The 12,089-nt window shown below is 34.7% G+C and overlaps 1 protein-coding gene across 1 annotated transcript; it reads left to right on the top strand.

Annotated features, from left to right (window-relative positions):
• The first annotated feature begins 2,189 nt into the window (after positions 1-2,189).
• Positions 2,190-9,211, top strand: ccdc90b (coiled-coil domain containing 90B). Its single transcript, XM_054626241.1, has 9 exons — positions 2,190-2,378; positions 5,312-5,431; positions 5,596-5,699; positions 5,802-5,903; positions 6,617-6,658; positions 6,762-6,833; positions 7,840-7,893; positions 7,998-8,112; positions 8,587-9,211. The coding sequence occupies exons 1-9, from the start codon at positions 2,336-2,338 to the stop codon at positions 8,640-8,642; spliced, it is 708 nt and encodes a 235-aa protein (XP_054482216.1). The 5' UTR covers positions 2,190-2,335; the 3' UTR covers positions 8,643-9,211.
• The last annotated feature ends 2,878 nt before the right edge of the window (positions 9,212-12,089 follow it).

Below are 12,089 nucleotides of genomic sequence, written 5' to 3' on the forward strand. Positions count from 1 at the left end.
GGTTTATAGATGAATAGTCACCGGATACAACGTAGCAGCTGATATGTGATTAATTTAATTTTGTTTTAATATTCCAATAAAACTTTATTGGTGAAGGACAGCGTGACAGTTCTGTAATCTTAAGGTGCCTTAAAGATCACCTCGTAAAGTCAGGAATTCTGAGCTCCTCTAATCCTGCTGTAATTTAGTTGGGCCTTTACCAGTGGGTTAAAATGTATTCAGAGCTTTAATTCAAGGACAAATGCAAATATTATAATAGTCATTATGCAGAATAATATATTCTGAATTATATGTATTATTGAACCATAATTAGTGATGCATAAACGTGTTCATCACTTTAAAGGTGGAGCTCATTTTAATGACTTACTGTCTGCTGGTAGTTTGATCTATAATAATAATAATAATAATAATAATAATAATACATCATTAATTAATTTATTATTTTGTTTTCATAATCAGAATCTGCTGAGTTACTAAAGCTGTGAGATAAATGTCGTGCAGTAAAAAGTACCTTACGAGATGTAGTCGTGAAATGAAACTATAGGGATGCATAAAAAATAAAAGTGTCTCAGAATTGTATTTAAGAACAGTACTTGAGTAAATGTACTTATATTCAACCACTGTTTATCTATTCTATTACGGGTCAATTCACGTGTAAACTGCATTGCAATAATAGTTAAAATAGTTCTTTCTGTCTGTAAATATAATATTTCAGTTATTGTTGATTTTCTACTGTTTTTTATTGCTTATTTATAATACTTGTTTTACTTGTCTTTCTTTACTATGTCTCTTGTTTGCACTTTACTCTCTGCTGCTGTAAGCCTGCAAATTTCTAATAAAGGATTATCTTATTTTACCTTATTTAAAGGTGTAAAACCGCTAAAATCATATTTATTCATGCTTGTTAGAGTTTTGTTTTATTCTTACTATGCAAAGCAACCAGTAAATACATTTTCCAAATAAATGCAATGAGCAAAAGTATAATGAAATATTAATTTGAAATGTTTATGAAAATACCAACAATGTTATTGATGCTTTTTTGTTGATGTTTTAAATGTTGCTTCTTTTATCTGCATTTTTTTTTTACTGTTTTGAAAAGTTTTTAAGTTTCATTTTAATTAATACAAATATTATTACTATTGCTTTGTTGTGTGTCTTTTCTTTTACTGTTTTGAAAAGTTTTTAAGTTTCATTTTAATTAATACAAATATTATTACTATTGCTTTGTTGTGTTTTTTTGAAAAGTTTTTAAGTTTCATTTTAATTAATACAAATATTATTACTATTGCTTTGTTGTTTTTTTTTACTGTTTTGAAAAGTTTTTAAGTTTCATTTTAATTAATACAAATATTATTACTATTGCTTTGTTGTGTTTTTTTTTAGTTTTGAAAAGTTTTTAAGTTTCATTTTAATTAATACAAATATTATTACTATTGCTTTGTTGTGTGTTTTTTTTTGTTGTGTTTTTTTTTTAAGTTTCATTTTAATTTACAAATATTATTACTATTGCTTTGTTGTGTTTTTTTTTTTTTTACTGTTTTGAAAAGTTTTTAAGTTTCATTTTAATTAATACAAATATTATTACTATTGCTTTTTGTTGTTTTTTTTTTTTTTTTACTGTTTTGAAAAGTTTTTAAGTTTCATTTTAATTAATACAAATATTATTACTATTGCTTTGTTGTGTTTTGTTTTTTTTGAAAAGTTTTTAAGTTTCATTTTAATTAATACAAATATTATTACTATTGCTTTTTGTGTTTTTTTTTTTACTGTTTTGAAAAGTTTTTAAGTTTCATTTTAATTAATACAAATATTATTACTATTGCTTTGTTTTTTTTTTTTACTGTTTTGAAAAGTTTTTAAGTTTCATTTTAATTAATACAAAATATTATTGCTTTGTTGTGTTTTTTTTTTTTACTGTTTTGAAAAGTTTTTAAGTTTCATTTTAATTAATACAAATATTATTACTATTACTTTGTTTTTTTTTTTTTTTTTTGAAAAGTTTTTAAGTTTCATTTTAATTAATACAAATATTATTACTATTGCTTTGTTGTGTGTTTTTTTTTTTTTACTGTTTTGAAAAGTTTTTAAGTTTCATTTTAATTAATTAATTAATTTTTTTTTTTTTACAGTTTTGAAAAAACGTAAGTAGTTTTGAGAATCCCGACAGTCCCTGAATGCCTCGTGACAGACTGGTCTTCCACGGGACTTCCTGGTTCTTGCAGCCTGTTCTGTCTGTCGGCAGAGTTTCACTAGTTTAAGAGTTTAATAGAGTTTAATTAAACTTTATTAAACTCTATTAAACTCTATTAAACTCTTAAAACACAACAGAGTCGGGATGAACGCGCTGCTGCGGCGGGCCGGAGCCGGAGCGTGGAGAGGTGAGTCTGTTTATAAAGACACGAAGAAGAAGCAGTCAGCTCCCGGTCCGTTCTGCGCATGTGCGAATTTATTCCTGCCCGAGCTGTACCGCGCATGCGTGAACATCGGAAGGATTTCTTCTTCGTTGTTTTACTGCAAACTGCCCCTAAATCCTGTTATCCAGGTTTTATATATATATAAATATATATAAATATAAATATATATATATATATATAAATATATATATATAAAATATATATATATAAATATAAATAAATATATAAAATATATAAATATAAAAATATATATATATAAAATATATATATATAAATATGTATATAAATATAAAAAATATATATAAATATATATATAAAGAAGAATTTTTCCATTCATGCTTCCTGCAATTATATGAAGTTTGCCAGTGCCGTATGCTGAAATATAAAAATATATATATAAATATATATATAAAGAAGAATTTTTCCATTCTTCCTTCCTTCAATTATATGAAGTTTGCCAGTTATGCTGAAAAACTAAAAAATATATATAAATATATATATATATATAAAAAATATATATATAAATATATATAAATATAAAAATATATATATAAAGAAGAATTTTTCCATTCATCCTTCCTTCAATTATATGAAGTTTGCCAGTGCCGTATGCTGAAAAAAAAAAATAAATATAAATAAAAATATATATATATAAATATATATATAAAAATATATATATATAATATATATAAATATATAAATATATATATAAAAATATATATATAAAGAAGAATTTTTCCATTCTTCCTTCCTGCAATTATATGAAGTTTACCAGTGCCGTATGCTGAAAAACTAAAAAAATATATATATAAATATATATATATAAAAATATATATATAATATATATATAATATATAAATATATATATATATATATATATATATATAAAGAAGAATTTTTCCATTCATGCTTCCTGCAATTATATGAAGTTTGCCAGTGCCGTATGCTGAAAAACAGCCCCACACCATTACATTACATTACATTACATTACATTACAGTCATTTAGCAGACGCTTTTGTCCAATAAGTGTATTCAACATAGGTATTCAAGAGAACTACTAGTCACCAGAAGTCATCAGTGCATCTCCTTTCTTAAACAAGCATCTTAAAGCATAAAACAGAGCAAAAGTATAGTGCAGAGGCAAATTACTACCAAAACAATAAGTGCTACAAACTACTACGAATAGGATAAGTGCAGTAAACGAATACGAATGCAATAAGTGCAGCGAGGAAGGCTCAGGGTAGTACACACCATGATGTTCCACCTCCAAACTTCACTGTTGGTTTGGTGTTTTTTGGTGTTTTTGGGGTGATGTGCAGTGCCATTTGACCTCCAAACATGGTGTGTATTATGGCATCCAAAGCGTTCCATGTTGGTCTCATCTGACCAGACTATATTCTCCCAGTATTTCACAGGCTTGTCTAAATGTTGTGCAGCAAACTTTAAACGAGCTTCAACATGCTTTTTCTTCAGCAGTGGAGTCTTGTGTGGTGAGCGTGCATACGGGCCACGGCGGTTGATGCATTACTTATTGTTTTCTTTGAAACAATTGTACCTGCTGGTTCCAGGTCTTTCTGAAGCTCTCCACTAGTGGTCCTTGGCTCTTGGACAACTCTTCTGATAATTCTTTTCACTCCTCTGTCAGAAATCTTGCGAGGAGCACCTGGTCGTGGCCGGTTTATGGGGAAATTATGTTCTTTTTATGGCCCCAACAGAGCTCACTGGAACATTCAGAAGTTTAGAAATCCTTCTGTAACCAATGCCATCAGTATGTTTTGCAACAATAAGGTTGTGAAGGTCTTGAGAGAGCTCTTTGCTTTTACCCATCATGAGATGCTTCTTGTGTGACACCTTGGTAATGAGACACCTTTTTATAGGTCATCAGTTGGGACTGAACCAGCTGATATTCATTTGCACTGACAAGGGGCAGGACTGCTTTCTAATTACTGATAGATTTCAGATGGTGTCTTGGCTTTCATGCCTTATTGCACCTCCCTTACTTCATGTGTTCAATACTTTTTCCCTGTGTCATTCCATTTTATTACACATAACTTAATTTCTGAACTTATTTGTTTGGTTTTCTTTGTATGTATGGATTACTTGGGTTGCTACCGACATCTGGTGAAAATTTCATGTCAAAAGCACCTTTAGAAATATATTTACTGAGAAAAATGGTGACGTGTTCAATACTTATTTAACCCGCTATATATATACATACACACACACACATATATATATTTATAGATACACACACACACACATATATATACAATTTGACGGAACTACTTGTCCATATATCAGGAGTTAATATATATATATATATATATATATATATATATATATATATTCTTTCAACCAACCTTCTCAATAATAGGTTTTATTTTCCAACCCCTTCGATACTGCCGGAGGGCTGCATAGAACACATTGAATTGATCAGACATAGCTTCAAATTTCAAATTCGATCGCCAAGCTTACAGTAGAAGTACTAATACTAGAATGTATTTATACTCTATTACAGTAAAGGTACTAATGCCACACTGTAAAAATACACTGTTACAGTAGGAGTACTAATACAACAGTGTAATAATACAGTGTAATTTGTGAAAGTAAAAGTACTAACACCTTACTGTACAAATACTCAGTTTCAGTAAAAAGTCCTACAATAAATGTTCTAATACCACAGTGTTAAATACTCTTTTACAATAAAAGTACTAATACCATACAGTAAAAATACTACCTGACTTCAGTATCATGAGTAAATGTACTTCATTAAGGGTCAAGAGGGAATCAAACATGTCAAAGTAGCATTAATGAATTTCTGCGTGTGTGTGTGTGTGTGTGTGTGTGTGTGTGTGTGTGTGTGTGTGTGTGTGTGTGTGTGTGTGTGTGTGTGACAGGTTTCCACGTGTCAGCTCCCGCGGCGACCTTTGACCTGAGGAAGGTTGAATTAACGCCTCTGGAGCAACGTAAACTCACCTTCGACTCCCACGCCATGGTGACGGAGCTCGAGAGCAGCGGTGAGAAACAAATATATAAATATATATATATACAGAAACTAAATCTAAAGATTTAGTTCCATTTTCCATCGAAACATTTTATCATCTTCTTTTAGAAAGTGAGAACGAGTTCCAGGTTTCATCCAAAAAGGTTTTTCATTCCAACGTTTTTTCGTTTCGTGCAGGTTTTGAGAAGCGTCAGGCGGATCTGATCGTTTCCGCTCTGGTTACCTTGACGACGGCCAACATTGACATCGTCTACAGAGACATGGTGACCAAATCACACCAGGTAGGAGGAGCGTTTAAAGAAAGTGTACAAAAAGACACCTTTACTGCAGTCAAAGTAGTAATACTAATAGTATTAACTGATCAATACTTTTGTTTTCTGGAGGAAATCACAGTGCAGCAGATCATGGCTCACCTGGACTCCATCAGGAAGGACATGGTGATTCTGGAGAAGAGCGACTTCGCCAACCTGAGATCTGAAAACACGGTGCGACCACACGTTTATTTATTCATACCTCTTTAATCTTAAAGTTCGGTTACTTCGGATCAATACTTCACCGGTTAAACTCATTTCATGATGCTTTTATGAACAAAGCTAATATTAATATTTTCACTTTAGTTCCAAAAGCAAAGGAGGAAACTCTGAACATTAATATTAAAAAATCCAAAAGTATTTCATCAGAAACGCTAATGCTAATATCTAGCATACACATAGATAGTTATCATGCTAATCCCTAGCAGGTAGAGCAAATAATAATCACTTTCCTAAAATATATCAGCTTTGCAAGTAAACTTAAATTAACAAATGTTTATAAAAGTTTAAACTGTAGTTTGACACTATAACAGACCAATTAGCCCCTCTAGCATAAGCTAACTGAAAGGGTAACAGCCAATCATGAATGGTCATTTAAACAGGAAAACTTGTCTACGCCAGCGGTTCACGTGGGGCTCCTTTTGCTCTGTAACTGTAGCATGAAATCATGGTGGAATTAGCAAGCTAGCTGGCTAACTAGCCTCTAAATGAGTAAAAAGAAATGACTTCATTTTGAATTCTCCAGTGAATTTCCAGGGTAGAGTCGGCCAAAACCCTGGTGTTCAGATACTCGTCTCTACATGATGTATAAATAAAGTTATTTTACCAAACGTCTATCGCTGCCCATCAGATAAAGTAACAAACATTCTTCTGTTATTTTCTTGTAGAAAATGAAACGAGAGTTGGAGCAGATACACAACCGACTGAAGGTCAGAATGTGTTTTTATGTTTGTTTATGTTGTTTTTATACAAACTCTCCTGTTTGTTAAGATTCATCTGATCTGATGTTTTTATGGATGTTTTTTAATTCAGGAGGAGAGTCTGAAAGTCCGAGCTGAAACCAAACTGGACATCAACCTTCAGAGCAGCCGGATCGCTGACGTGGTGAGACAAAGACAAAGAGACGGCGGGACAGGAAGTTAGATAGCAAAGTTATTCGAGGCGGAAATCACAAATCAATTTAATTATTGAAATCGTTTGGTTCAGTTCACTCACTGACTGTGTTGTTTTTAAATTAACTTCAGCACACATATCAGTAAGTGAACGCATCACGAACATCAGTAAGTGAACGCACCGCATCTCTAATGCGCTTCGTGCTGATGCCCTTCGTGATGCTTTTACTTACTGACGAAAGTGCTGTTCGTCAGTAAGTGAACGCATCACGACTCAAATGCACTTCAGCAAGAGAATCAGTAAGTGAACGCATCACATCCGTTAAAAAGGTTCCCACAAAGTCTTAAACATTTGGAAAATGTTTCGTTTTATCTGTTATGCTTTCAAGTTCAGGAATATGTTTGAATTGAATATATTCATTGAACAAAAGTCGTATTATATCGCATCATCACAAAACATAAATCCAACATATAAAGTTGGTAAAAAACTTTCTTTTTCACAATTTCATTTATAGAAAGAATTTAGATGTGATGATAAAGTCTTGGTTTAGGTCCCTTAAAAGTGCTTGAATTTACCCTTAAAGGCTGCGAAAACCCTTGGTAAGTGAACGCATCACTGACCTCGATTGATCCAGTCACATAATGGGCTACTTTACTACAAACTGCAGTTATCATAAATATGGGCACTCCTTCTCTTCTTCAAATCTGAACACACGGATATAAAACACATATTTATAGATTTGCTGTGATGTACACTTCCTTATCATTATATCTGATGTCGTTTATCAATAAAAGTTCACAAAGCTGCTCAGAAATCATAGAAAAAAACACGTTCTTCAGTATCAAAGTACTCCAGTGATAGTTTTCTGTAAATCAATGAGTACATTGCAAACTGGAGCTGATCAGAGATCAATCGGTTTTCTTAATGGTGTTAATTTGACCAAATGTAAACAAATATACGCTTAAAGATGATTTTGTTTTGTGTGTTTTTCTGTCAGTTTTCTGAACAGGAGAAGAAGCTGATGGAGGCGAGCACAGAGTTCCATCACAAGGTATACTACTACTATAATACTAGTACTATATAAAACTACACATTATCTTCAGTTCTTCAGCCGTGTGGGATGTGATTGGTTGTTGTTGTGTCTTCTGTTGTCAGAAAGCCGACCTGGAAAACTACAACATGGAGATCAACCGTAAGATCGACCTTCAGGTGGCGTCGCTCAAAACTGTCCTGGAGTCTCTCAAACTGGAGACGATCCGCTACCTGGCAGGTAAACCGCTAGTTTAGTCCAAAACCCCCAAATATTCAATTTAATATGATTTAAATCAGAAAAAAATGAAAAACTCCATGTTTGAAAGGCTGAAATCAGCTGTTTCTGCCCCTTTTTGCTTGAAAAATGACTTTGTTACTATCAAATATTATCAGATTATCAAAATAGTTGCCGATTATTTTATAGTATCACGCTAAAAAATATTGCAATACTTGAGTTTATCAATATGTTCTCACACCACTAATAATATTAGACCTTCATTTATCTGTTGATTAGATTTTGTTTTAATAACCTGAACCTTCAAAGATGTAGTACAGTAAAAAGTACAATATTTACCTCTGAGATGTAGTAGAGAAAAAGTAGAAAGTAGCAGAAAATGGAAATATTCATGTAAAGTGTCCTACAGTACTATAGTGAACATTTTAGTAGTACTACTAGTAGTAATAGTGTGTTCTCTCCCGTGTTCCTCCCCAGCGACGGTGTTCTCCTGCCTGGCCATCGCTCTGGGAGTCTACCGGCTCTGGAGGTGAACCGTCCACAGCCGGAACTCTTTTAACTCGTCTTCCTCCTCCGCAAAAAGTAGTTCCAGTGAACTCAGCTGCTGCTACAAAACGTCACAATTTAATGTTCAAAGTCAAATGTTACTTCAGTACAGAAGTATCGTCAGCAAAAGTAAAGCATGCAGAAGAATTAGAGTGTACTTATACTTTAAAGTACCAAAGCACATTTACTCATGTACAGTATGCAAGAACAGTGTAGAGGTATTTGTACTTTACCTGAGTATTTTTTTAATGCTGCTTGATATTCTACATCACTACATTTAATTTACTTAAGTCTGAAGCAGTACAAGTACAACAATTTAAAAAAAGCTTCCTGCTTTCAAAGTCATACTTCAGTAAAAGTAAGTTCTGATACTTTGAATGATTTTTAATGCAGTCACTGTTAATGCAGTACTTTTATATTTGATATTTTTAAGAAGTGAATATTTAATGAACCTGTTTATAAGATTTATTTGATAATTATGTTTTGAATTTGATGGTTGGGTTGTTGATTATTGTTTCAAATGTAGAAACATTCATTGTGTTTGATTTTATTTGATAAAAATAAATGGATTTCAAGTGTTTTTTTAATTATGTGACAAAATACTAAAAAATGGGATGAAAGCAGAGAAATTTAGGATAAAAACAAAAGAGGAGAGTAAGAAAATCAAGATTGGAGGATGGTAAAGAAAAGAACAAAAAACATAAAATATTAAGGCGTTAATTCAACCTTCCTCAGGTCAAAGGTCGCCGCGGGAGCTGACACGTGGAAACCTGTCACACACACACACACACACACAGAAATTCATTAATGCCACTTTGACATGTTTGATTCCCTCTTGACCCTTAAAGATATTAGAATATAAGGACTAAAGTCTGTTGTGCCTTCATAATGTAACTTAATCAATAATCAATTCTGTGTTAAGGTACAGGTCAGTAAAATAAATGTTTCCACTCAGCTTTGAACCGTTGACCTCTTTGTCAGGAATAGCAGAGCTAACAGCCCACACTTCATTATAAGATAAGATAAGATAAGATAATCCTTTATTAGTCCCGCAGCGGGGAAATTTGCAGGCTTACAGCAGCATAGAGTTAAAGTGCACACAAGAGACAGTAAAAGAAAGACAAGATAAAAATGAAAATAAAAAAATAAAATAAAAAAACAAGTATTATAAATAAGCAATAAAAACAGTAGAAAAACACAATAACTGAAATATAATATTTACAGACAGAAAAAAAACAACTATATTAACTATTATTGCACAGTGTTTTATTGTCATGTGTCATGTGGTCTGCTGGAGCAGAGCTGGTTGTGCAGCCTGACAGCAGCAGGAAGGAAGGACCTGCGGTACCTCTCCTTCACCACCGGGGGTGAAGCAGCCGGTGGTGAAGGAGCTGCACAGAGCTGCCAGGGTGTCCTGCATGGGGTGGGAGGTGTTGTTCATCAGGGATGACAGCTTGGCCATCACCCTCCTGTCTCCCACCACCTCCACCGTATCCAGTGGACACCCAGCACACTGCTGGCCTTCCTGACAAGCTTGTTCAGTCTCTTCTTGTCTGCTGCTGAGATGCTGCTGCTCCAGCAGACCACTGCATAAAAGATGGCTGATGCCACCACAGAGTCAAAGAAGGTCCTCAGGAGTGCTCCCTGCACTCCAAAGGACCTCAGTCTCCTCAGCAGATAGAGTCTGCTCTGACCCTTTTTATAAAGTGCATTTGAATGATTAGTCCAGTCCAGTTTATTGTTCAGGTGAACACCCAGGTACTTATAAGATTGCACAATCTCAATGTCCTGTCCCTGGATGTTCACTGGTTCCGGAGGACAGTGTTTACCCCGGCGGAAGTCCACCACCAGCTCTTTGGTTTTACCAGAGTTGACCTGGAGGCAGTTCCGCCGGCACCATCCTATGAAGTCCTGGTTCAGTTCTCTGTATTCCCTCTCATCACCGGCGGAGATTATGCTCACACATTCACCTAAACGTTACTGGCTGACAAACTCCATCATTTAAACTATCTGTTTACTTTATTATAATAAATAACTTTGCTTTACTATAATCCCTTGTGTCCGTTCCATGTATGTCATGGCCTAGGAGCTGGGTTGTGACACAACCTACTATGCTCTCTCAAGCTAACATTTCCAATAAAAAGAACGCTGCTGACTCTGATTTGAATATATTACTTTATTCGTTTGTATTTGACAGTGAATTCATTTAGCTCTTATTGTTTCTCCAGTGGTGAGGAGTTTTCAGGCCACAAATCTTGAACAGTCTCTTCAGCCTCTTCGAAGTCTTCAAATGTGGCACCAGGGAGCCTTCCAGGTCCTTCGTAGCAGAACTTGAGGTTCTCTCTCAGTCGTCCGGCATCAAATTCCAGAACCTAAAGCGGAAAAAGAACAAAAGAAGATGACGAGCAGAACAACTGCAGTGTTTGTAATCCTAAATGACAAGAATTTAAAATGAAGGTGTGAAGATGGATCTGTGTGTGTTTACAGGTTCGACTCTCACATTTCATGTATTTACAGTGAATTCAGTAAATATTCTCAGATCAGTATCTACTTATGTACCTATGTACAGAGACATGTGCACTTCATCGCTTCAGCTTCGATGAGGCTCTGATAACATACATAGCTCATGGTGCATTCAAGTCATGTTGGAGGTAATGGAATTTGAAACAAACAATTAAATAGCTCGAGCCAAGGTGCGTGCTATACACCCACATGACGGGCCGCTTACCGTCACAGAACTGTAGACAATGAAACAGGTTTTAACACACGACCCACTGAGCATTAAAAATACACCCATCAAAGTCTCCTTAATGAACTGAGCTGTTGTTGACAGTTTACTGTGTTTAAAGCAGAAATAATAATAATTCATTCTTATAGGACGTATTAAGAACTCATCTGAATCAGACCCATAGTATTCTGACTGTTTGAGCCCAGTACCTTCTTGCTGTAGGCATCCAGCACCTCCTTCAGAGGGAAGGTGAAGCGGTAGGAGCCGAGCCTTGAGGTCCCCATGAAGGCCGGGGAGGTGTCAAACTTCCACAGGAAGCTCCCCTGGTTCTGGGCCTGCTCCTCCGTCCGGTCCGGGTAGGTGGTCTCCAGGAGCCTCGTCTCAGCTGCTGTGATCTCGTCGGGTCCTACAACCAGACTCCACCACAGCAGAGAGTCTTCCCCGGGTTCCTGAAGCCTTCATACCCCCTGATGCCACGCAATCCCTTTTGGTTGGTGTCGTGTTTCAGATGGCGCACATGAAACTCTGGTTCAGGGTATGGTGGGATGTTGTCTCTGAAGAGGTATTGGTTTGTCTCTCCTCGAGCTCTTTCTTTCAAATTCTCCAGATTCAAGTGCTCTCCTTTAACTGTCTCTTCTGGGAGTAAACCAACTCTAATATTATAGCGGTAGGAGGAAGGGAGGAGGTCTGGCAGTGTTTGTGAATG

Source organism: Anoplopoma fimbria, chromosome 24 (genome assembly GCF_027596085.1).
Source record: "Anoplopoma fimbria isolate UVic2021 breed Golden Eagle Sablefish chromosome 24, Afim_UVic_2022, whole genome shotgun sequence".
NCBI lineage: Eukaryota > Metazoa > Chordata > Actinopteri > Perciformes > Anoplopomatidae > Anoplopoma > Anoplopoma fimbria.